General features: G+C 53.0%; 1 protein-coding gene across 2 annotated transcripts in view; it reads right to left on the reverse strand.

The window, feature by feature from the left end:
• Positions 1-25,680, reverse strand: part of LOC139546213 (neuropilin-2-like) — a 314,353-nt gene that overhangs the window by 38,234 nt on the left and 250,439 nt on the right. For both annotated transcript variants that reach the window (XM_071354338.1, XM_071354337.1), the window contains exons 14-16: positions 17,607-17,881; positions 16,340-16,436; positions 3,360-3,392 (exon numbers count right to left, since the gene is read on the reverse strand). In XM_071354338.1, coding sequence (XP_071210439.1) covers positions 3,360-3,392; positions 16,340-16,436; positions 17,607-17,881 — 405 coding nt within the window. The remainder of the gene's footprint in view (positions 1-3,359; positions 3,393-16,339; positions 16,437-17,606; positions 17,882-25,680) is intronic.

Below are 25,680 nucleotides of genomic sequence, written 5' to 3' on the forward strand. Positions count from 1 at the left end.
GACGGGCGGTGACGGCGGTGACGGGCGGTGACGGCGGTGACGGGCGGTGACGGGCGGTGACGGCGGTGACGGGCGGTGACGGGCGGTGAGGGCGTTGACGGGCGGTTAGGGGCGGTCAGGGGCGGTGACGGCGGCGACGGGCGGTTAGGGGCGGTCAGGGGCGTGACGGGCGGTGACGGCGGTGACGGGCGGTCAGGGGCGGTGACGGCGGTGACGGGCGGTGACGGGCGGTCAGGGGCGGTGACGGGGGTGACGGGCGGTGAGGGCGTTGACGGGCGGTTAGGGGCGGTCAGGGGCGGTGACGGCGGCGACGGGCGGTTAGGGGCGGTCAGGGGCGTGACGGGCGGTGACGGCGGTGACGGGCGGTCAGGGGCGGTGACGGCGGTGACGGGCGGTCAGGGGCGGTGACGGCGGTGACGGGCGGTTATGGGCGATCAGGGGCGGTGACGGGCGGTGACGGGCGGTTATGGGCGGTCAGGGGCGGTGACGGGCGGTTAGGGGCGGTGACGGGCGGTTAGGGGCGGTCAGGGGCGGTGACGGCGGTGACGGGCGGTGACGGACGGTGACGGGCGGTCAGGGGTGGTGACGGCGGTGACGGGCGGTGACGGGCGGTGACGGGCGGTTATGGGCGGTCAGGGGCGGTGACGGGCGGTGACGGGCGGTTAGGGGCGGTGACGGGCGGTTAGGGGCGGTCAGGGGCGGTGACGGCGGTGACGGGCGGTGACGGACGGTGACGGGCGGTCAGGGGTGGTGACGGCGGTGACGGGCGGTGACGGGCGGTGACGGGCGGTGACGGGCGGTTATGGGCGGTCAGGGGCGGTGACGGGCGGTGACGGGCGGTTAGGGGCGGTGACGGGCGGTTAGGGGCGGTCAGGGGCGGTGACGGCGGTGACGGGCGGTGACGGACGGTGACGGGCGGTCAGGGGTGGTGACGGCGGTGACGGGCGGTGACGGGCGGTGACGGGCGTTGACGGGCGTTGACGGGCGGTTAGGGGCGGTCAGGGGCGGTGACGGCGGTGACGGGCGGTTATGGGCGGTGACGGGCGGTGACGGGCGGTGACGGGCGGTGACGGGCGGTGACGGGCGGTGACGGGCGGTTATGGGCGGTCAGGTGCGGTGACGGGCGGTTATGGGCGGTCAGGGGCGGTGACGGGCGGTGACGGGGCGGTGACGGGCGGTGACGGGCGGTCACGGGCGGTGACGGGCGGTGACGGCGGTGACGGGCGGTGACGGGCGGTGACGGGCGGTGACGGGCGTTGACGGGCGGTTAGGGGCGGTTAGGGGCGGTCAGGGGCGGTGACGGCGGTCACGGGCGGTGACGGGCGGTCAGGGGCGGTGACGGCGGTGACGGGCGGTGACGGGCGGTGACGGCGGTGACGGGCGGTGACGGCGGTGACGGGCGGTGACGGCGGTGACGGGCGGTGACGGGCGGTGACGGCGGTGACGGGCGGTGACGGGCGGTGAGGGCGTTGACGGGCGGTTAGGGGCGGTCAGGGGCGGTGACGGCGGTCAGGGGCGGTGACGGCGGTGACGGGCGGTTAGGGGCGGTCAGGGGCGGTGACGGGCGGTGACGGGCGGTGACGGGCGGTGACGGGCGGTGACGGGCGGTGAGGGCGTTGACGGGCGGTTAGGGGCGGTCAGGGGCGGTGACGGCGGTGACGGGCGGTTAGGGGCGGTCAGGGGCGGTGACGGGCGGTGACGGGCGGTGAGGGCGTTGACGGGCGGTTAGGGGCGGTCAGGGGCGGTGACGGCGGTGACGGGCGGTTAGGGGCGGTCAGGGGCGGTGACGGCGGTGACGGCGGTGACGGGCGGTGACGGCGGTGACGGGCGGTGACGGCGGTTATGGGCGGTGAGGGGCGGTGAGGGGCGGTGACGGCGGTGACGGGCGGTGAGGGATGACGACACATCGGGACTGTTGTTATTCTCCTCGTTTAAATGAAACGGATGGAGGAGAGAGATTAGGTCCTACATGTCTTTGTCTGATCACATTTCTTTCCTCAACTACGGATCGCTGAAGGGTTTATACATAGACGTATGTAAAGTTTTTTTTGGGGGGAAAAAAGTGAACGTATATATCCTAGAAATAGTTTTCACAAACAAACTGTTTATGTCTGAACTTCCTCCAAAATAACATGGTTGCTGTGCTGAAACGTTTGTTTTTTGTTGCCAATTTTCTGCTTTTATCAAAGTCCCATCAGGTAGCCTGATTTCAGATGCGTCCATGTAAAACGGATTATTAGGGGGGGGGGGGGGGGGATTATCCTTGCAATGCATAGATAAACGTTTAAATCAAACGATTATATGAATCTTAAATATTCGCAAATAATCGTATTATTGTCCATGTACTCAATGACACCACCCTCTCTGAGTTTAACAACACAATGGGAAATAACAAATGACACTTCTGTGTTGTGCTGAAGGACGGGAGATGACTCAATCGTAACAGGGGTATCGTGAGGCGTTTCGGGTTCACCTTTTATATGTACAGAAGGGTACGGATGCATGGCCTCAGACACGCATGCAGGGGACACATGCTGGGATGCAACGTGTTGGTACAGTAGCTTCCTGATGCCAGTGGAACACAGACGATTCCAACACACCGAAAACCCAGAAGAAGAGTTTCATTAAACGTATAAATACATTTTTTTGTGGGGATTTTTCGCTCTTTCCACGACATAGACTGACCAGGTGAATCCAGGTGAAAGCTATGATCTCTTATTAATGTCACTTGTTAAATCCACTTCAATCAGTGTAGATAAAGGGGAGGAGACGGGTTAAAGAAGGATTTTTTTAAGCCTTGAGACAATTGAGACATGGATTGTGTATATGTGCCATTCAGAGGGTGAATGGGCAAGACAAAATATTGAAGTGCCTTTGAACGGGGTATGATAGTAGGTGCCAGGTGCACCGGTTTGTGAACTGCAACGCTGCTGGGTTTTTTACCCTCTACAGTTTCCTGTGTGTATCTAGAATGGTCCGCCACCCAAAGGACATCCAGACAACTTGACACAACTGTGGGGAAGCATTGGAGTCAACATGGACCAGCATCCCTGAGGAACGCTGTTTACATCTTCTACTCCATGTCCCAATCGAATTGAGGCTGTTCTGAGGTCAAAACCAGATGCAACGCAATATTTGGAAGGTGTTCCTAATGTTTTGTACACTCAGTGTAGTTTGACACCAAATTGAACCGGGTAAATAAAATCAGGTAATATAATCAGTTAAATGTGTGTCCATATGGACCAGAGTCTACTGCAAGCTGGGCGGAAAAACAAGCAGAAAGCAACAAACATTCAGACGGGAAGTAGACACATGTTCGCACAGGAAACAGGAAGTAGTCAAAGACGAGGACAACTCACCAGTCATGTCTGGAGGGAATGCAGCGAAGGGTTCTGGAAGAGACAAAAGAAGGAATACATTTTTATTAATCTATCACTTAAAGAAAGAAAATGGCCAGACGATGGTATGCGTGTAATGACCGATTCTCATCAACAATTACTGGTCCCAGTGGGGTTCAGGTAAGGAGAGGACAGACAGGCATTCTTCCTCAGTGTGTCAGCCGTGTTTTAGTGAGTGTTATAAGGGTGAACTAATGGCTCCCAGACTCGTTGAGAGGAAGGTGAGACTGAGAGGAGAGAGGAAGAGGAGACTGAGAGGAGAGAGGAAGATGAGACTGAGAGATGAAGGTGAGACTGAGAGGAGAGAGGAAGATGAGACTGAGAGGAGAGAGGAAGAGGAGACTGAGAGGAGAGATGAAGATGAGACTGAGAGGAGAGAGGAAGGTGAGACTGAGAGGAGAGAGGAAGAGGAGACTGAGAGGAGAGAGGAAGATGAGACTGAGAGGAGAGAGGAAGAGGAGACTGAGAGGAGAGAGGAAGGTGAGACTGAGAGGAGAGAGGAAGATGAGACTGAGAGGAGAGAGGAAGATGAGACTGAGAGGAGAGAGGAAGATGAGAATGAGAGGAGAGAGGAAGATGAGACTGAGAGGAGAGAGGAAGGTGAGACTGAGAGGATAGAGGAAGATGAGACTGAGAGGAGAGACGAAGGTGAGACTGAGAGGAGAGAGGAAGATGAGACTGAGAGGAGAGAGGAAGAGGAGACTGAGAGGAGAGAGGAAGATGAGACTGAGAGGAGAGAGGAAGGTGAGACTGAGAGGAGAGACGAAGGTGAGACTGAGAGGAGAGAGGAAGATGAGACTGAGAGGAGAGAGGAAGGTAAGACTGAGAGGAGAGAGGAAGGTGACACTGAGAGGAGAGAGGAAGATGAGACTGAGAGGAGAGAGGAAGGTGAGACTGAGAGGAGAGAGGAAGATGAGAATGAGAGGAGAGAGGAAGATGAGACTGAGAGGAGAGAGGAAGGTGAGACTGAGAGGAGAGAGGAAGATGAGACTGAGAGGAGAGACGAAGGTGAGACTGAGAGGAGAGAGGAAGATGAGACTGAGAGGAGAGAGGAAGAGGAGACTGAGAGGAGAGAGGAAGATGAGACTGAGAGGAGAGAGGAAGGTGAGACTGAGAGGAGAGACGAAGGTGAGACTGAGAGGAGAGAGGAAGATGAGACTGAGAGGAGAGAGGAAGGTAAGACTGAGAGGAGAGACGAAGGTGAGACTGAGAGGAGAGAGGAAGGTGAGACTGAGAGGAGAGAGGAAGGTGAGACTGAGAGGAGAGAGGAAGATGAGACTGAGAGGAGAGAGGAAGATAAGACTGAGAGGAGAGAGGAAGGTGAGACTGAGAGGAGAGAGGAAGAGGAGACTGAGAGGAGAGAGGAAGATGAGACTGAGAGGAGAGAGGAAGGTGAGACTGAGAGGAGAGACGAAGATGAGACAGAGGAGAGAGGAAGAGGAGACTGAGAGGAAGGTGAGACTGAGAGGAGAGAGGAAGGTGAGACTGAGAGGAGAGAGGAAGATGAGACTGAGAGGACAGAGGAAGATGAGACTGAGAGGAGAGACGAAGGTGAGACTGAGAGGAGAGACGAAGGTGAGACTGAGAGGAGAGAGGAAGATGAGACTGAGAGGAGAGAGGAAGATAAGACTGAGAGGAGAGAGGAAGGTGAGACTGAGAGGAGAGAGGAAGAGGAGACTGAGAGGAGAGAGGAAGATGAGACTGAGAGGAGAGAGGAAGGTGAGACTGAGAGGAGAGAGGAAGAGGAGACTGAGAGGAGAGAGGAAGGTGAGACTGAGAGGAGAGAGGAAGGTGAGACTGAGAGGAGAGAGGAAGAGGAGACTGAGAGGAGAGAGGAAGAGGAGACTGAGAGGAGAGAGGAAGATGAGACTGAGAGGAGAGATGAAGGTGAGACTGAGAGGAGAGAGGAAGATGAGACTGAGAGGAGAGAGGAAGGTGAGACTGAGAGGAGAGAGGAAGGTGAGACTGAGAGGAGAGAGGAAGATGAGACTGAGAGGACAGAGGAAGATGAGACTGAGAGGAGAGATGAAGGTGAGACTGAGAGGAGAGAGGAAGATGAGACTGAGAGGAGAGATGAAGGTGAGACTGAGAGGAGAGAGGAAGATGAGACTGAGAGGAGAGAGGAAGGTGAGACTGAGAGGAGAGAGGAAGGTGAGACTGAGAGGAGAGAGGAAGATGAGACTGAGAGGACAGAGGAAGATGAGACTGAGAGGAGAGATGAAGGTGAGACTGAGAGGAGAGAGGAAGATGAGACTGAGAGGAGAGAGGAAGGTGAGACTGAGAGGAGAGAGGAAGATGAGACTGAGAGGAGAGATGAAGGTGAGACTGAGAGGAGAGAGGAAGATGAGGGGGGGCTGAGGGAACATACAAGGCTTAACAGTTGGAATTGTGGAATGAATGGGTGGAATGTTGAGACAATTAACCAGCAGAGCAGAGACAGAGACATGGGGGTTCTCTTGGCAGGCCGACTGACTGACTGACTGGGTTGCCTGATGTTCTGTGTGTGTCCGTGTGAATAATTAACACTCCTGTACTGCATCTGGCAGGGAGTGAGTCTGTCAAGTAATTTCTTCTGACGGCAGTCTCCTCTGTGTTTACCAAAAAAAGAGGAAAGCGAAGAAGAGAAGGAGGAGAGATGGAGGAGAGGGAGGAGAGAAGGAGAAGAGAAGGAGGAGGAGAGGGAGAAGAGAGGGAGGAGAGGAGGAGAGAAGGAGAAGAGAAGGAGGAGGAGAGGGAGAAGAGAGGGAGGAGGGAGGGAGGAGAGAGGTAGAAGAGGAGGAGAGAAGGAGAAGAGAAGGAGGAGGAGAGGGAGAAGAGAGGGAGGGAGGGAGGAGAGAGGTAGAAGAGGAGGAGAGAAGGAGAAGAGAAGGAGGAGGAGAGGGAGAAGAGAAGGAGGAGGAGAGGGAGAAGAAGGTGGAGAGAAGGGGGAGGAGGAGGAGAGGAAGATTTATTGAAACATAGATTAGAATCGAAGCCCAGGGGCGTTGTGTGGCCTACTTTCTAGTAGATTTTTCCTTCTTCTTTTTCTCTGGTGTGAACTTGACAGAGTGTGAGAGAAAGGGAGAGAGATCTCGTGTGTGTGTGTGTGTGTGTGCGTGCGTGTGAGAGAGAGTGTGTGTGTGTGTGTGTGTGTGTGTGTGTGAGACACCCTCCCAGACCAGGAAGACACCCCTTTTTACATGTATTTAACCCTTTGTATGTTACAGTAAACAGTCTCCATATGTACTTTACTTCATTTGTTCAGCTGGTACCGGGGACCTTCAGACGGATCTTGTGAGGCCTGTGGGCCTAGAGAAAAACAAGCGAAGTGTTGGTCTCGTCTTTCCATCTTGCAGAAGAGCGACATGATGGACGCAGACATCACCCCGCTCCTCCGCTCTCTCCACTGGCTTCCAGTTGAAGCTCGCATCCGCTACAAGACCATGGTGCTTGCCTACGGAGCTGTGAGGGGAACGGCACCTCCGTACCTTCAGGCTCTGATCAGGCCCTACACCCAAACAAGGGCACTGCGTTCATCCACCTCTGGCCTGCTCGCCTCCACACCTCTGAGGAAGTACAGTTCCCGCTCAGCCCAGTCAAAACTGTTCGCTGCTCTGGCACCCCAATGGTGGAACAAACTCCCTCACGACGCCAGGACAGCGGAGTCAATCACCACCTTCCGGAGACACCTGAAACCCCACCTCTTTAAGGAATACCTAGGATAGGATAAAGTAATCCTCCTAACCCCCCCCCCCCCCTTAAAAGAGTTAGATGCACTATTGTAAAGTGGTTGTTCCACTGGATATCATAAGGTGAATGCACCAATTTGTAAGTCGCTCTGGATAAGTATACCTGACCCACTGGGACACAGCCTGTAGTCCGTCCCCTCCCAGTATACCTGAACCACTGGGACACAGCCTGTAGTCCGTCCCCTCCCAGTATACCGAACCACTGGGACACAGCCTGTAGTCCGTCCCCTCCCAGTATACCTGACCCACTGGGACACAGCCTGTAGTCTGTCCCCTCCCAGTATACCTGAACCACTGGGACACAGCCTGTAGTCCGTCCCCTCCCAGTATACCTGAACCACTGGGACACAGCCTGTAGTCCGTCCCCTCCCAGTATACCTGACCCACTGGGACACAGCCTGTAGTCCGTCCCCTCCCAGTATACCTGACCCACTGGGACACAGCCTGTAGTCCGTCCCCTCCCAGTATACCTGACCCACTGGGACACAGCCTGTAGTCCGTCCCCTCCCAGTATACCTGAACCACTGGGACACAGCCTGTAGTCCGTCCCCTCCCAGTATACCTGAACCACTGGGACACAGCCTGTAGTCCGTCCCCTCCCAGTATACCTGACCCACTGGGACACAGCCTGTAGTCCGTCCCCTCCCAGTATACCTGACCCACTGGGACACAGCCTGTAGTCCGTCCCCTCCCAGTATACCTGACCCACTGGGACACAGCCTGTAGTCCGTCCCCTCCCAGTATACCTGACCCACTGGGACACAGCCTGTAGTCCGTCCCCTCCCAGTATACCTGAACCACTGGGACACAGCCTGTAGTCCGTCCCCTCCCAGTATACCTGACCCACTGGGACACAGCCTGTAGTCCGTCCCCTCCCAGTATACCTGACCCACTGGGACACAGCCTGTAGTCCGTCCCCTCCCAGTATACCTGAACCACTGGGACACAGCCTGTAGTCCGTCCCCTCCCAGTATACCTGACCCACTGGGACACAGCCTGTAGTCCGTCCCCTCCCAGTATACCTGACCCACTGGGACACAGCCTGTAGTCCGTCCCCTCCCAGTATACCTGAACCACTGGGACACAGCCTGTAGTCTGTCCCCTCCCAGTATACCTGATCACTGGGACACAGCCTGTAGTCTGTCCCCTCCCAGTATACCTGATCACTCACAGCCTGTAGTCTGTCCCCTCCCAGTATACCTGAACCACTGGGACACAGCCTGTAGTCCGTCCCCTCCCAGTATACCTGACCCACTGGGACACAGCCTGTAGTCCGTCCCCTCCCAGTATACCTGACCCACTGGGACACAGCCTGTAGTCCGTCCCCTCCCAGTATACCTGACCCACTGGGACACAGCCTGTAGTCTGTCCCCTCCCAGTATACCTGACCCACTGGGACACAGCCTGTAGTCTGTCCCCTCCCAGTATACCTGACCCACTGGGACACAGCCTGTAGTCCGTCCCCTCCCAGTATACCTGACCCACTGGGACACAGCCTGTAGTCCGTCCCCTCCCAGTATACCTGAACCACTGGGACACAGCCTGTAGTCCGTCCCCTCCCAGTATACCTGACCCACTGGGACACAGCCTGTAGTCCGTCCCCTCCCAGTATACCTGACCCACTGGGACACAGCCTGTAGTCTGTCCCCTCCCAGTATACCTGACCCACTGGGACACAGCCTGTAGTCTGTCCCCTCCCAGTATACCTGACCCACTGGGACACAGCCTGTAGTCTGTCCCCTCCCAGTATACCTGACCCACTGGGACACAGCCTGTAGTCCGTCCCCTCCCAGTATACCTGACCCACTGGGACACAGCCTGTAGTCCGTCCCCTCCCAGTATACCTGAACCACTGAGACACAGCCTGTAGTCCGTCCCCTCCCAGTATACCTGACCCACTGGGACACAGCCTGTAGTCCGTCCCCTCCCAGTATACCTGACCCACTGGGACACAGCCTGTAGTCTGTCCCCTCCCAGTATACCTGACCCACTGGGACACAGCCTGTAGTCTGTCCCCTCCCAGTATACCTGACCCACTGGGACACAGCCTGTAGTCCGTCCCCTCCCAGTATACCTGACCCACTGGGACACAGCCTGTAGTCCGTCCCCTCCCAGTATACCTGAACCACTGAGACACAGCCTGTAGTCCGTCCCCTCCCAGTATACCTGACCCACTGGGACACAGCCTGTAGTCCGTCCCCTCCCAGTATACCTGACCCACTGGGACACAGCCTGTAGTCCGTCCCCTCCCAGTATACCTGACCCACTGGGACACAGCCTGTAGTCCGTCCCCTCCCAGTATACCTGACCCACTGGGACACAGCCTGTAGTCCGTCCCCTCCCAGTATACCTGACCCACTGGGACACAGCCTGTAGTCCGTCCCCTCCCAGTATACCTGACCCACTGGGACACAGCCTGTAGTCCGTCCCCTCCCAGTATACCTGAACCACTGGGACACAGCCTGTAGTCCGTCCCCTCCCAGTATACCTGAACCACTGGGACACAGCCTGTAGTCCGTCCCCTCCCAGTATACCTGACCCACTGGGACACAGCCTGTAGTCCGTCCCCTCCCAGTATACCTGAACCACTGGGACACAGCCTGTAGTCCGTCCCCTCCCAGTATACCTGACCCACTGGGACACAGCCTGTAGTCCGTCCCCTCCCAGTATACCTGAACCACTGGGACACAGCCTCCTTAAATGTAAATTCATAAGGTGAATGCACCAATTTGTAAGTCGCTCTGGATAAGAGCGTCTGCTAAATGACTTAAATGTAAATGTAATGTAAATGTAATGTAAATGTAATGTATGTAATGTAAATGTAATGTAAATGTAATGTAAATGTAAATGCAGTGGAATGAGATGCTTCACCCCCAGATATCTCTGAGGCCTGGAAATCGACTTTAAGGCTTGAAAGTTTGATTTTTATATCATGTTATTTGAATATGGCTCGCTGTATTTTTCCTGGCTATTGGCCGGTGGGACGTTTGCGTCCCACCGGGAGGGAGAGGGAGAGAGAGAGAGAGTAAGAGAGAGAGAGAAAGGAAGAGATGTAGAGAGAGAGTGGTAGACTACCAGACAAGCTAAATGCCTTCCATGCTCGCTTCGAGACAAGCAACACTGAACCATGCATGAGAGCACCAGCTGTTCTGAACGACTGTGTGATCACACTCTCGGTAGCCGATGTGAACAAGACCTTTTAAAAAGGTCAACATTCACAAAGCCGCGGAGTCAGATGGATTACCAGGATGTGTACTCAAAGCATGTGCGGACCAACTGGCAAGTCAACATGTTTCAAGCAGACCACCATAGTCCCTGTGCCAGAGGAAGCGAAGGTAACCTGCCTAAATGACTACCGACCCGTAGCACTCACGTCAGTAGCCATGAAGTGCTTTGAAAGGCTGGTCATGGCTCACATCAACAGCATCCTCCCAGAAACCCTAGATCCACTCCAATTCGCATATCCCCCCAAAAGATCCACAAATGACGCAATCTCAATCGCACTCCACACTGCCATGAGCAAAGGAGCTGATCGTGGACTACAGGAAAAGGAGGGCCGAACAGGCCCCCATTAATAACCTTTTGTCAATCTAGGGGGTGCTGTTTCCACTTTGGAAAATATCGTCTCCAAATTAAACTGCCTCATACTCAATTATTGCTCGTACAATATGCATATTATTATTACTAAAACAATCTCTAGTTTCTAAAACCGTTTGAATTATTTCTCTGAGTGAAACAGAACTCGTTTGGCAGCGAAATTCCTGACGGGTACTGCAAAATCTGAAAATGTTGACTCTGTTCTAGGATCAGTTTAAAACTCTGTATGTGTCCTATGGGTCGACATGAACTGCACCCGCCTTCCCCTGGATGTCAGTAACCAATGAGAATTGGAATGGAGTGTCTACGTAGATCTCAGAGCTTATAAAGCTCAAAGGAACGAAGGGACCTCTCTTTTTGCCGTTCGTCATGACGCGAAGCAAGACCTCAGGATGAAATTTTGGAACGCTCAGTTATCGGCCTTAGATGTATCCGTCTGTAATTTAATTTGATATAGGTGTTAGAAACAAGTTATTTTAAACCGAGTTATATCAGTTTATGCGAGTATATTGCTATTTTCGGAATTTCCTTAGTATTGCATTTTGAGGTTTTGGGCATGCCTGCTCCACATGGCTATTATTAGCTGCTAATTCCGAAGTTGAAGACGACGTTTTACAACCGAGCAACGATTCTTTTGGACAAAGGACACCTTGTCCAAGATTCTGATGGAAGCTCGTCCAAAAGTAAGAGCTATTTATGATGTTATTCCGTATTTATGTGGAAAAATGTAAACGCATTTGTCCGCCATTATTGCGGCACTGGTCTGGCTGTAACTGGCTAGTAACGTTAATTTTAAAAATCTAAATCAGCGGTTGCATTAATAACTAATGCATCTTTCATTAGCTGTCCAACCTGTATTTTTTTAGTCAATCTAATCGATAAATAATCGTAAACTTAGGTGCCTTTCCAAGATGGCGCCGGCCAGAATGCATGACCTGTTGCCACTGATCACATTGAATAACAACGATTTGTGCTGCTAAATATGCACATTTTCGAACAAAACCTATATGCATTGTGTAATATGATGTTACAGGACTGTCATCTGATGAAGTATATCAAGGTTAGTCCAAAATTATATATATTTTGCTGTATTGTTACTGTCAGGTTTTGGCCCAGGGGTCGGATCTTTTCCCTATCTCCTCCCGAACGAGCTGCTATGGATACCTACATCAAGGACGCTCTGGCAGCAGGCCTCATGCGTCCATCCACCTCGCCGGCGGGAGCAGGGTTTTTCTTTGTGGCCAAAAAAGACGGGGGATTACGTCCTTGCATCGACTACCGGGGACTTAATGCCATAACCGTCCGTAACCGCTACCCGCTACCCCTTATGGCCACAGCCTTTGAGCTGCTCCAGGAAGCAGTGGTCTTCACTAAGCTTGACCTGCGGAACGCATACCATCTTGTGCGGATCAAACCCGGTGACGAGTGGAAGACCGCTTTCAACACGCCTACTGGTCACTACGAATACTTGGTGATGCCCTTCGGCCTGACCAACGCCCCGGCTGTGTTCCAAGCGCTCATAAACGATGTGCTTAGGGATATGCTTAACATTTTCGTGTTTGTTTACTTGGATGACATCCTCATCTTTTCGAGCTCCCTTCAAGAACACACTAAGCATGTCAGACAAGTGCTCAAACGCCTCCTAGACAGCCATTTGTACGTTAAGCCGGAAAAGTGTGAATTCCATTCCTCTCGAGTACAGTTCCTGGGATTTGTAGTGGAACCCGGTCGAGTCCAGATGGACCCCAAGAAGGTAGGGGCGGTAGCAGATTGGCCCACCCCCAAGTCCGTTAAGGAAGTTCAGCGTTTCCTGGGCTTCACTAACTTCTACCGCAAGTTCATCAAGAACTTCAGCTCGGTGGCAGCCCCTCTCTCAGCTTTAACCAAGGGTGGCAACACAAGGTTTCTGTGGGGAAGAGAAGCTGAGACGGCCTTCCAAGGACTCAAGCAGCGCATCCTCTCTGCTCCCATCCTGACACTACCGACGGCGGATGAACCTTTTGTGGTGGAGGTAGACGCATCAGAGGTTGGTGTTGGAGCTGTCCTGTCTCAGACGGGTGAAGACAAGAGGCTTCATCCTTGCGCCTTCTTCTCTCACCGGCTTACCCCGGCCGAGAGGAATTACGATGTGGGGGATCGTGAACTCCTAGCGGTTAAGATGGCATTGAAGGAATGGAGACACTGGCTCGAGGGGGCTTCTCAACCGTTTCAAGTGCTTACGGACCACAAAAATCTGGAGTATATCCAGCAGGCGAAGCGGTTGAACTCCAGACAAGCTCGATGGTCTCTTTTCTTCAGCCGATTCAAGTTTATTCTCACCTATAGACCCGGGTCGAAGAATCTCAAACCGGATGCCTTGTCACGAGTCTACTCTCCTGCCATTCGAGAAGATACTGACATGACTGTTCTTCCTGCCGCTAAGATCGTGGCTCCGATCTCGTGGCAAGTGGAGGATACCGTGAAACAAGCTCAAGCCATCGAACCGGGCCCTGGAGGAGGTCCTGCTAATCGGTTGTTTGTTCCCAAGGCAGCAAGGTCCCAAGTCCTTCTGTGGGGGCACTCCTCTCGCCTCACCTGTCACCCGGGCGTAGGTCGCACCTTGGAGTTCATCCAGCGTAAGTTCTGGTGGCCCACCATAAAAGAAGACGTTGCCACTTTCGTCAAGGCCTGTTCCGTGTGCTGCCAGGGCAAATCTTCTCACCTCCGCCCTCAAGGACTCCTTCACCCTTTATCTATTCCCCACCGACCCTGGTCCCATATCTCGCTGGACTTTATTACTGGCCTTCCTCCGTCCCATGGTAATACTACGATCCTAGTCATCATCGACAGGTTTTCTAAGGCGGCCAGGTTTGTTCCCTTGACCAAATTACCTTCTGCCAAGGAAACAGCTGAGTTGGTGATTAACCATGTGTTCCGAGTCTTTGGCATCCCGCAAGATATGGTTTCCGACAGAGGTCCCCAGTTCGCCTCAAGGTTTTGGAAGGCCTTCTGCCAACTCATAGGGGCCACGGCCAGTTTATCTTCAGGGTACCATCCGGAGTCCAACGGCCAAACTGAGAGGATGAATCAGGAGCTGGAAACCACCCTCAGATGTATGGTTTCCAACAACCCATCCACATGGTCATCCTTCATTGTTTGGGCTGAGTACGCGCACAACACCTTGTGCTCCTCCTCCACTGGTATATCCCCGCACGAGTGTCAGTTTGGCTATGCTCCTCTATTGTTCCCGGACCAGGAGGCAGAAGTCAGAGTGCCTTCAGCCTCGAGGTTCATCAGACGCTGTCGGCTTACGTGGAAGAAGGCCCGTCTTAATCTTCTGCGTTCCTCTCAGCAGTACCAACGACAAGCCAACAGACGTCACCGTCCCGGTCCTACCCTGTACCCCGGCCAGAGAGTATGGCTCTCAACAAAAAACTTACCGCTACGGGTGGAGTCTCGCAAGCTGTCCCAGAGATTCATCGGACCCTTTAAGATTGCCAGGAGAGTCAATCCCGTTACTTTTCGCCTGCACTTACCCAGATCCCTTAAAATCAATCCCACATTTCACATTTCTTTATTAAAACCTGTTGTTTTTTCTCCCCTTATTCCGGCAGGCAGACCTCCCCCTCCGCCCCGTGTCATCGGAGGCCAGTCGGCTTATACCGTCCACCGGATACTGGACTCCCGCCGGGTGCAGCGGTCCTGGCAGTATCTGGTGGACTGGGAAGGCTACGGTCCCGAGGAGCGCTCCTGGGTTCCTGCCAAGGACATACTGGACCCTGACCTCATTCGTCAGTTCAGGGTCCTCCACCCTGAGAAGGCTGGTAGGAACGTCAGGAGCCGTTCCTAGGGGGGGATTCTGTCAGGTTTTGGCCAGGACTAGATGTCCCCATTGCACCTTTTTTTGTACCTTTTGTTTTTCCCTTGCTCTATTATTGTTTGCACCTGTATGTCGTTCCCTTGTTAGTATTTAATCCCTGTGTGTTCCTTAGTTCCTTGCTCAGTGTTTGTATGTTAGCACCCAGCCCCAGCCCAAGCCTTGTTGTGAACATATATTTTTCTCTTGTTGGATTTTCCAGAGGTTCTCTGGTTTTGTTCTTTTGTATTTTGTATTAGTCTTTTAGGTTTGTTTTTTCCCTTGCTGTTTTTACCACTTTGTGGATTTTCTTTGTATTTTGGAAGTTATCTATTTTTTATTAAACCACCATCTCTAGTACTGCTGTGTCTGCCTCATCTTCTGGGTTCTGCCGATTTAGTGACTGTTTCTCGCACCGGGTCCTGACAGTTACGATCGCTAACCTGTGCTGCTGGTAAATTGCTTGTGTTTCTGGCTATTGTGGTAAGCTAATATAATGCTATATTGTGTTTTCGCTGTAAAACACTTGAAAAATCTGAAATATTGGCTGGATTCACAAGATGTTGGTCTTTCATTTGCTGTATGCTGTCTATTTTTCAGAAATGTTTTAGGATGAGTATTTTGGTAATTGACGTCGGTCTCTGTAATTATTCCGGCTGCTTCCAACGCTATTTCAGATTGCAGCTGCAATGTAGAACTGTGATTTATACCTGAAATATGCAATAAAAAAAAAAATAACATATGCTATACAATAAATATGTTATCAGACTGTCATCTTATGAAGTTTTTTCTTGGTTAGTGGCTATATATATCTTTATTTGGTCGAAATTGTGATAGCTGCCCATGCAGGAAAAAAATGGTGGAGAAAAAAATAGATTTACATATTGTGTCTTCCCTGTAAAACATTTTAAAAATCAGAAATGATGGCTGGATTCACAAGATCTGTATCTTTCATCTGGTGTCTTGGACTTGTGATTTAATGATATTTAGATGCTAGTATTTACTTGTGACGCTATGCTAGGCTATGCTAGTCAGCTTTTTTACTGTGGGGGGTGCTCCCGGATCCGGGATGCGTAGGCAGTAGAAGTTTTAACATCGACGGGGCTGAAGTGGAGTGGGTCGAGAGCTTCAAGTTCCTTGGTGTCCAAATCAACAACAAACTAGAATGGTCCAAACATACCAAGACAGTTGTGAAGAGGGCACGACAAAACCTTTTCCCCAGATCCTCAAAAAGTTCTACAGCTGCACCATCGAGAACATCCTGACCAGTTACATCACCGCCTGGTATGGCAACTGCTCGGCATCTGACCGTAAGGCGCTACAGAGGGTAGTGCGTACGGCCCAGTACATCACTGGGGCCAAGCTTCCTGCCATCCAGGACCTCTATACCAGGCGGTGTCAGAGGAAAGCCCAAAAAATTGTCAGAGACTACAGTCACCCAAGTCATAGACTGTTGTCTCTGTTACCGCATGGCAAGTGGTACCGGAGCGACCAAATCTAGGACTAAAAGGCTACTTAACAGCTTCTAGCCCCAAGCCATGACACCGCTGTACAATTAATCAAATGGCCACCGGACTATTTACATTGACCACCCCCTTCCATTTTTTATTTACACTGCTGCTACTCGCTGTTTGGTTCTCTGGGTCTCTGGCTTTCTGCTTCTCTGACTGTGCTTTGCTGTGCGTCAGCCAGCCTGCCCCTCCCAGACAGACAGAGCAGGTTGAGGGTTTAGGGTTTAGGGGTTAGGGTTTAGGGTTGAGGGTTAGGCGTGGAGGACTTACGTGTGCACTGTTCCAGCTCTGTACTGGAGCTCATGTGAATGTTGTCTATCCAGATGTGTCCTCTGTTTCCGTGTTCAAAGTAACCCTCAATCACCACCTGACAAAGAGGAGAGAAGAGGAGAGGACGTGAGAGGAGAGGAGAGGACGTGAGAGGAGAGGAGAGGAGCGTGAGAGGAGAGGAGCGTGAGAGGAGAGGAGCGTGAGAGGAGAGGAGCGTGAGAGGAGAGGAGAGGAGCGTGAGAGGAGAGGGGAGGACGTGAGAGGAGAGGAGCGTGAGAGGAGAGGAGCGTGAGAGGAGAGGAGCGTGAGAGGAGAGGAGCGTGAGAGGAGAGGAGCGTGAGAGGAGAGGACGTGAGTGGAGAGGACGTGAGTGGAGAGGACGTGAGAGGAGAGGAGAGGAGCGTGAGAGGAGAGGAGCGTGAGAGGAGAGGACGTGAGTGGAGAGGACGTGAGTGGAGAGGACGTGAGAGGAGAGGGAGGAGCAGAGAGGAGAGGAGAGGAGAGGAGCGTGAGAGGAGAGGAGAGGACGTGAGTGAAGAGGACGTGAGTGGAGAGGACGTGAGAGGAGAGATGCGTGAGAGAAGAGGAGAGGAGTGTTGAGGAGAGGACGTGAGAGGAGAGAACGTGAGAGGAGAGGGAGGAGCAGAGAGGAGAGGAGAGGACGTGAGAGGAGATGGAGGAGCAGAGAGGAGAGGAGAGGATGTGAGAGGAGAGGGAGGAGCAGAGAGGAGAGGACGTGAGTGGAGAGGACGTGAGAGGAGAGGGAGGAGCAGAGAGGAGAGGAGAGGACGTGAGTGGAGAGGACGTGAGAGGAGAGGACGTGAGAGGAGAGGGAGGAGCAGAGAGGAGAGGAGAGGACGTGAGTGGAGAGGACGTGAGAGGAGAGGGAGGAGCAGAGAGGAGAGGAGAGGACGTGAGTGGAGAGGACGTGAGAGGAGAGGACGTGAGAGGAGAGGGAGGAGCAGAGAGGAGAGGAGAGGACGTGAGTGGAGAGGGAGGAGCAGAGAGGAGAGGAGAGGACGCGAGAGGAGCGTGAGAGGAGAGGAGCGTGAGAGAGAATGACCCTCACTGAGCATTATGCAGAGATAATTTGTTACGAATCAAGAGCTTTAGTTGGATAGTACCTTGTCAAAGGGGAAAGCTGTTTGAAATGGCTTTACAACCAGTTTACAACCACAATTGATTCTCTGATAGTAATTGTGTCATTTCAACCAGTTTTACCCACTGGGTTGGGGAGTCTCTGTTGGCTTGGTCAATGTCTGTGTACCTGGTACTCTTTGGGTGACTGGGGCAGAATGGTGCGTCCCTCCTTCCACACGGGCCCCTGGTCTCCTCCGAGGGCCCAGAGCAGAGTCTCCTCCCGGTCGTTGTCTCTGAGGAGGATCCTGAGGGACCCCTGGCCCTGGTTCTCGGGCCCCTGGAGCTGGTAGTTGAAGAGCAGGCATAGCGGCCCCCTCTCGGGCCCTACCGCGGGGCTCACCAGACGGGCTCGCTGCCTCTCTGTCCTGGGGCTGGCCTCGATGTGGAGGAAGTTACCCACGTCTGAAGGACAGGAACATAGGGAAACCAGAGTTAGATAGGAGACAGTAAAACACATGATTGATTCAGATAAAGGGACTCGTATCGTTCATGTGGCTTGTTCATTATAAAGGAACGTGGACGACTTGTTCATTATAAAGGGACGTGGACGACTTGTTCATTATAAAGGGACGTGGACGACTTGTTCATTATAAAGGGACGTGGACGACTTGTTCATTATAAAGGGACGTGGACGACTTGTTCATTATAAAGGGACGTGGACGACCTGTTCATTATAAAGGGACGTGGACGACCTGTTCATTATAAAGGGACGTGGACGACTTGTTCATTATAAAGGGACGTGGACGATTTGTTCATTATAAAGGGACGTGGACGACCTGTTCATTATAAAGGGACGTGGACGACTTGTTCATTATAAAGGGACGTGGACGATTTGTTCATTATAAAGGGACGTGGACGACTTGTTCATTATAAAGGGACGTGGACGACTTGTTCATTATAAAGGGACGTGGACGACCTGTTCATTATAAAGGGACGTGGACGACTTGTTCATTATAAAGGGACGTGGACGATTTGTTCATTATAAAGGGACGTGGACGATTTGTTCATTATAAAGGGACGTGGACGACTTGTTCATTATAAAGGGACGTGGACGACTTGTTCATTATAAAGGGACGTGGACGACCTGTTCATTATAAAGGGACGTGGACGACTTGTTCATTATAAAGGGACGTGGACGACTTGTTCATTATAAAGGGACGTGGACGACTTGTTCATTATAAAGGGACGTGGACGACTTGTTCATTATAAAGGGACGTGGACGACCTGTTCATTATAAAGGGACGTGGACGACCTGTTCATTATAAAGGGACGTGGACGACTTGTTCATTATAAAGGGACGTGGACGACTTGTTCATTATAAAGGGACGTGGACGACTTGTTCATTATAAAGGGACGTGGACGACTTGTTCATTATAAAGGGACGTGGACGACTTGTTCATTATAAAGGGACGGTAGTGTCAGTGAAAACCAGGCTCAATGGGCTCAATGGTGAACAGCTACGATTCAATCACTAAGAGGTCACCGTGTGTGTGTGTGTGTGTGTGTAGGTGTGTGTGTGTGTGTGTGTGTGTGTGTGTGTGTGTGTGTGTGTGTGTGTGTGTGTGTGTGTGTGTGTGTGTGTGTGTGTGTGTGTGTGTGTGTGAGAGAGAAAATGACTGACGGAGTGTGAAGGTGTGTGTATGTGTGTGTGTGTGTGTGTGTGTGTGTGTGTGTGTGTGTGTGTGTGTGTGTGTGTGTGTGTGTGTGTGTGTGTGTGTGTGTGTGTGTGTGTGTGTGTGTGTGTGTGTGTGTGTGTGTGTGTGTGTGTGTGTGTGTGTGTGTGTGTGTGTGTGTGTGTGTGTGTGTGTGTGTGTGTGTGTGTGTGTGTGTGTGTGGAATATCTGGAATGGTATCAAACACATGGAAACCATGGAAACCATTATAATGAGCGATCCTCCCCTCAACAGCCTCCATTGGTGTATATATGGCCATGATTCTGTGTGTCCCGTCAGGCTGTGTGTCCCGTCAGGCCCTGTGTCCCGTCAGGCTGTGTGTCCCGTCAGGCTGTGTGTCTCGTCAGGCTGTGTGTCCCGTCAGGCTGTGTGTCCCGTTAGGCTGTGTGTCCCGTCAGGCTGTGTGTCCCGTCAGGCTGTGTGTCCCGTCAGGCTGTGTGTCCCGTTAGGCTGTGTGTCTCGTCAGGCTGTGTGTCCCGTCAGGCTGTGTGTCCCGTTAGGCTGTGTGTCTCGTCAGGCTGTGTGTCCCGTCAGGCCGTGTGTCCCATCAGGCTGTGTGTCCCATCAGGCTGTGTGTCCCGTCAGGCCGTGTGTCCCGTCAGGCTGTGTGTCCCATCAGGCTGTGTGTCCCATCAGGCCGTGTGTCCCATCAGGCTGTGTGTCCCATCAGGCTGTGTGTCCCATCAGGCTGTGTGTCCCGTCAGGCTGTGTGTCCCGTCAGGCTGTGTGTCCCATTAGGCTGTGTGTCCCATCAGGCTGTGTGTCCCGTTAGGCTGTGTGTCCCGTCAGGCTGTGTGTCCCGTTAGGCTGTGTGTCCCGTTAGGCTGTGTGTCCCGTCAGGCTGTGTGTCCCGTCAGGCTGTGTGTCCCATCAGGCTGTGTGTCCCATCAGGCTGTGTGTCCCGTCAGGCCGTGTGTCCCGTCAGGCTGTGTGTCCCATCAGGCCGTGTGTCCCATCAGGCCGTGTGTCCCATCAGGCTGTGTGTCCCATCAGGCTGTGTGTCCCATCAGGCTGTGTGTCCCGTCAGGCTGTGTGTCCCGTCAGGCTGTGTGTCCCGTTAGGCTGTGTGTCCCGTCAGGCTGTGTGTCCCGTTAGGCTGTGTGTCCCGTCAGGCTGTGTGTCCCATTAGGCTGTGTGTCCCGTTAGGCTGTGTGTCCCGTCAGGCTGTGTGTCCCGTTAGGCTGTGTGTCCCGTCAGGCTGTGTGTCCCGTTAGGCCGTGTGTCCCATCAGGCTGTGTGTCCCGTCAGGCTGTGTGTCCCGTTAGGCTGTGTGTCCCGTTAGGCTGTGTGTCCCGTCAGGCTGTGTGTCCCGTTAGGCCGTGTGTCCCATCAGGCTGTGTGTCCCGTTAGGCTGTGTGTCCCGTCAGGCTGTGTGTCCCGTTAGGCTGTGTGTCCCGTTAGGCTGTGTGTCCCATCAGGCTGTGTGTCCCGTTAGGCTGTGTGTCCCATCAGGCTGTGTGTCCCGTTAGGCTGTGTGTCCCATCAGGCTGTGTGTCCCGTCAGGCTGTGTGTCCCGTTAGGCTGTGTGTCCCGTTAGGCTGTGTGTCCCGTTAGGCTGTGTGTCCCGTCAGGCTGTGTGTCCCGTTAGGCTGTGTGTCCCGTCAGGCTGTGTGTCCCGTTAGGCTGTGTGTCCCGTTAGGCTGTGTGTCCCGTCAGGCTGTGTGTCCCGTTAGGCTGTGTGTCCCGTTAGGCTGTGTGTCCCGTCAGGCTGTGTGTCCCGTTAGGCTGTGTGTCCCGTCAGGCTGTGTGTCCCGTCAGGCTGTGTGTCCCGTCAGGCTGTGTTGACTCAGGACTGAGTCCCAGATGGCAGCCTGCTCCCCCTACAACCCTGAGTCCTACTCCATCTATAACCCTGAGTCCTACTCCCCCTATAATCCTGAGTCATACTCCCTCTATAACCCTGAGTCCTACTCCATCTATAACCCTGAGTCCTACTCCCTCTATAACCCTGAGTCCTACTCCCTCTATAACCCTGAGTCCTACTCCCTCTACAACCCTGAGTCATACTCCCTCTATAACCCTGAGTCCTACTCCCTCTATAACCCTGAGTCCTACTCCCTCTATAACCCTGAGTCCTACTCCCCCTATAACCCTGAGTCCTACTCCCCCTACAGCCCTGAGTCCTACTCCATCTATAACCCTGAGTCATACTCCCTCTATAACCCTGAGTCCTACTCCCTCTATAACCCTGAGTCCTACTCCCTCTACAACCCTGAGTCCTACTCCCCCTATAACCCTGAGTCCTACTCCCTCTATAACCCTGAGTCATACTCCCTCTATAACCCTGAGTCCTACTCCCTCTATAACCCTGAGTCATACTCCCTCTATAACCCTGAGTCCTACTCCCCCTATAACCCTGAGTCCTACTCCCTCTATAACCCTGAGTCCTACTCCCTCTATAACCCTGAGTCCTACTCCCTCTATAACCCTGAGTCCTACTCCCTCTATAACCCTGAGTCCTACTCCCTCTATAACCCTGAGTCCTACTCCCTCTATAACCCTGAGTCATGCTCCCTCTATAACCCTGAGTCATGCTCCCTCTATAACCCTGATTCCTACTCCCTCTATAACCCTGAGTCCTACTTCCTCTATAACCCTGAGTCCTGCTCCCTGATGGGCCGGGAGAGAACACGTAGTTGGTGTAAATGGGTTTTTTATCGATAGCATTATGTTTCACACTTCAGAGGTAGAAAATAGACAATTAGGAGAGGGAAGAGAGGGAGAGATGGGAGGAAAAGGAGGAGAGGGAGGGGTGGGAGGAGAGGGAAGAGAGGTAGGGATGGAAGGAGAGGGAGGAGCAGGAGGGAGGGATGGGAGGAGAGGGAGGAGCAGGACGGAAGGGATGGGAGGAGAGGGAGGAGAGGGAGGGATGGGAGAAGAGGGAGGAGAAGGAGGGATGGGATGGGAGAATCTTTCTGAGCGATACAAAATTAATCTGTACAGGCGCAGTCTGGTTGAAAGGCCCTGTGTGTGTGTTAAAGACCATCTTTGTTGGGCTCCCAGCCAGTCTCAGTTGCTGTGGGAGGAGAGGTAGGGATGGGAGAAGAGGGAGGAGAGGGAGGGATGGGAGGAGAGGAGAAGGAGGAGAGGGAGGGATGGGAGGAGAGGGAGGGAGGAGAGGGAGGGATGGGAGGAGAGGGAGGAAAGGGAGGGATGTGAGGAGAGGGAGGAGAGGGAGGGATGGGAGGAGAGGGAGGAGAGGGAGGGATGGGAGGAGAAGGAGGGATGGGAGGAGAGGGAGGAGAGGGAGGGATGGGAGGAGAAGGAGGGATGGGAGGAGAGGGAGGAGAGGGGGAGATGGGAGGAGAGGGAGGAGAGGGAGGGATGGGAGGAGAGGGAGGGATGAGAGGAGAAGGAGGAGAGGGAGGGATGGGAGGAGAGGGGGAGATGGGAGGAGAGGGAGGAGAGGGAGGGATGGGAGGAGAGGGAGGGAGGGATGGAAGGAGAAGGAGGAGAGGGAGGGATGGGAGGAGAGGGGGAGATGGGAGGAGAGGGAGGAGAGGGAGGGATGGGGAAGTAGTTCTCCAGAGATGTTTCTGCATGATCTAATATGACAACTGTGATTACCACCTATACCTGCAACACTCTCATCTCCCCTCATCGTTATCATCTCTCACACAGCTGCCAGCATCTCTCTAAGTACACCTCATCTCACCCCAGAATCTCTCTCTCTCTCTCTCTCTCTCTCTCTCTCTCTCTCTCTCTCTCTCTCTCTCTCTCTCTCTCTCTCTCTCTCTCTCTCTCTCTCTCTCTCAGCTGCCAACAACCATCTAAAGCACAGAAGTGCTGAATTGCTGTTCATCTTTTTTTGCAGAAGTTATTTCCCGGTCAGATAACACTTTTATAAATTAGAAACACATCAAAAATGAATGAATTATAATAATCAAGGTTGATGAGGAGGTAACTAAATATTTCTGCAACCATTGTCCGTGTCCAAAAGGGCACCCTATTCCTTATATAGTGCACTACTGTTGATCAGGGCCCCCACAGGAGACATGTAGAGAATAGTGAACCATTTGGGACATAACACATAGCGCGTCTAAATAGCTCTTGTCTTTAATTAATACGGTCCAAACTTTTTTCTGTTTGATCCTGGGAAGGAAAGTAAAAAGTAGTTTATTTGGGAAGCACGCTTGGTTGCTCCATGCAGGACTATTTAGCATAAAGTGATCTGCCTGCAAGGTATCAAACACAGACTCTGCCTGTGAGGTAACTATCCGAAGGGCAGGAAGGCACAGCCGGGAGGATTGTCTTCCACTGGAATAGATTTTCTGCTGGAGTTAATTGCTCTCTACTGGGAATGAACTCTTTCAGGGCCCTGGCGGCCCCGTGGACTGGGAGAGACTTTAACGTGTGTGTGTGTGTGTGTGTGTTTCCTGCGCTGGGGATGACCCCATTCCTCAGAGGAGCTAGCTACTGTATCTAGACTAATGTACTTGTTTAAACACGGATTACTGTCATGTTACTGCGTTGGTCATTCTAGAGCAGTCTCTCTCTCTCTCTCTCTCTCTCTCTCTCTCTCTCTCTGTCTCTCTTCTCTCTCTTCTCTATCTTCTCTTTCTTTCTCTCTTTCTCTCTCTCTTCTCTCTCTTTCTCTCTCTCTATTTTCTCTCTCTCTCTCTTCTCTATCTTCTCTTTCTTTCTCTCTCTCTTCTCTCTCTCTCTCTCTCTCTCTATTTTCTCTCTCTCTCTCTCTCTTCTCTCTCTTCTCTATCTTCTCTTTCTTTCTCTCTCTCTTCTCTCTCTTTCTCTCTATCTATTTTCTCTCTCTCTCTCTTCTCTATCTTCTCTTTCTTTCTCTCTCTCTTCTCTCTCTCTCTCTCTCTCTATTTTCTCTCTCTCTCTCTCTTCTCTCTCTTCTCTATCTTCTCTTTCTTTCTCTCTCTCTTCTCTCTCTTTCACCCTCTCTCTTCTCTCTCTCTTCTCACTCTTCAATTCAATTCAATTTCATTTATGTCGTAACCACTTGCCATTTACAATATTAAAATAATAAGATTCAAAATTGTCAACGGGACAACATCAACAACAATAACGAGGGGTCAAAATAACCATACATTGAACAATAACAAAAAGGTTATTGGGGTGGTGTGTGGAAGGTAGTAGGGAGGGTAGGGTGGTGTGTTGAAGGTAGTAGGGAGGGTAGGGTGGTGTGTGGAAGGTAGTAGGGAGGGTAGGGTGGTGTGTGGAAGGTAGTAGGGAGGTTAGGGTGGTGTGTTGAAGGTAGTAGGGAGGGTAGGGTGGTGTGTGGAAGGTAGTAGGGAGGGTAGGGGTGGTGTGTGGAAGGTAGTAGGGAGGGTAGGGTGGTGTGTGGAAGGTAGTAGGGAGGGTAGGGTGGTGTGTGGAAGGTAGTAGGGAGGTTAGGGTGGTGTGTTGAAGGTAGTAGGGAGGGTAGGGTGGTGTGTGGAAGGTAGTAGGGAGGGTAGGGGTGGTGTGTGGAAGGTAGTAGGGAGGGTAGGGTGGTGTGTTGAAGGTAGTAGGGAGGGTAGGGTGGTGTGTGGAAGGTAGTAGGGAGGGTAGGGTGGTGTGTGGAAGGTAGTAGGGAGGGTAGGGTGGTGTGTTGAAGGTAGTAGGGAGGGTAGGGTGGTGTGTTGAAGGTAGTAGGGAGGGTAGGGTGGTGTGTGGAAGGTAGTAGGGAGGGTAGGGTGGTGTGTTGAAGGTAGTAGGGAGGGTAGGGTGGTGTGTGGATGGTAGTAGGGAGGGTAGGGTGGTGTGTGGAAGGTAGTAGGGAGGGTAGGGTGGTGTGTTGAAGGTAGTAGGGAGGGTAGGGTGGTGTGTGGAAGGTAGTAGGGAGGGTAGGGTGGTGTGTGGAAGGTAGTAGGGAGGGTAGGGTGGTGTGTTGAAGGTAGTAGGGAGGGTAGGGTGGTGTATTGAAGGTAGTAGGGAGGGTAGGGTGGTGTGTGGATGGTAGTAGGGAGGGTAGGGTGGTGTGTGGAAGGTAGTAGGGAGGGTAGGGTGGTGTGTTGAAGGTAGTAGGGAGGGTAGGGTGGTGTGTGGAAGGTAGTAGGGAGGGTAGGGTGGTGTGTGGAAGGTAGTAGGGAGGGTAGGGGTGGTGTGTGGAAGGTAGTAGGGAGGGTAGGGTGGTGTGTTGAATGTAGTAGGGAGGGTAGGGTGGTATGTGGAAGGTAGTAGGGAGGGTAGGGTGGTGTGTGGAAGGTAGTAGGGAGGGTAGGGTGGTGTGTGGAAGGTAGTAGGGAGGATAGGGGTGGTGTGTGGAAGGTAGTAGGGAGGGTAGGGTGGTGTGTTGAATGTAGTAGGGAGGGTAGGGTGGTATGTGGAAGATAGTAGGGAGGGTAGGGTGGTGTGTGGAAGGTAGTAGGGAAGGTAGGGTGGTGTGTGGAAGGTAGTAGGGAGGGTAGGGTGGTGTGTGGTAGGTAGTAGGGAGGGTAGGGTGGTGTGTGTGTGGAAAGTAGTAGGGAGGGTAGGGTGGTGTGTGGAAGGTAGAAGGGAGGGTAGGGTGGTGTGTGGAAGGTAGTAGGGAGGGTAGGGTGGTGTGTGGTAGGTAGTAGGGAGGGTAGGGTGGTGTGTGGA

This window comes from Salvelinus alpinus, chromosome 20 (genome assembly GCF_045679555.1).
Source record: "Salvelinus alpinus chromosome 20, SLU_Salpinus.1, whole genome shotgun sequence".
Taxonomy (NCBI): Eukaryota; Metazoa; Chordata; class Actinopteri; order Salmoniformes; family Salmonidae; genus Salvelinus; species Salvelinus alpinus.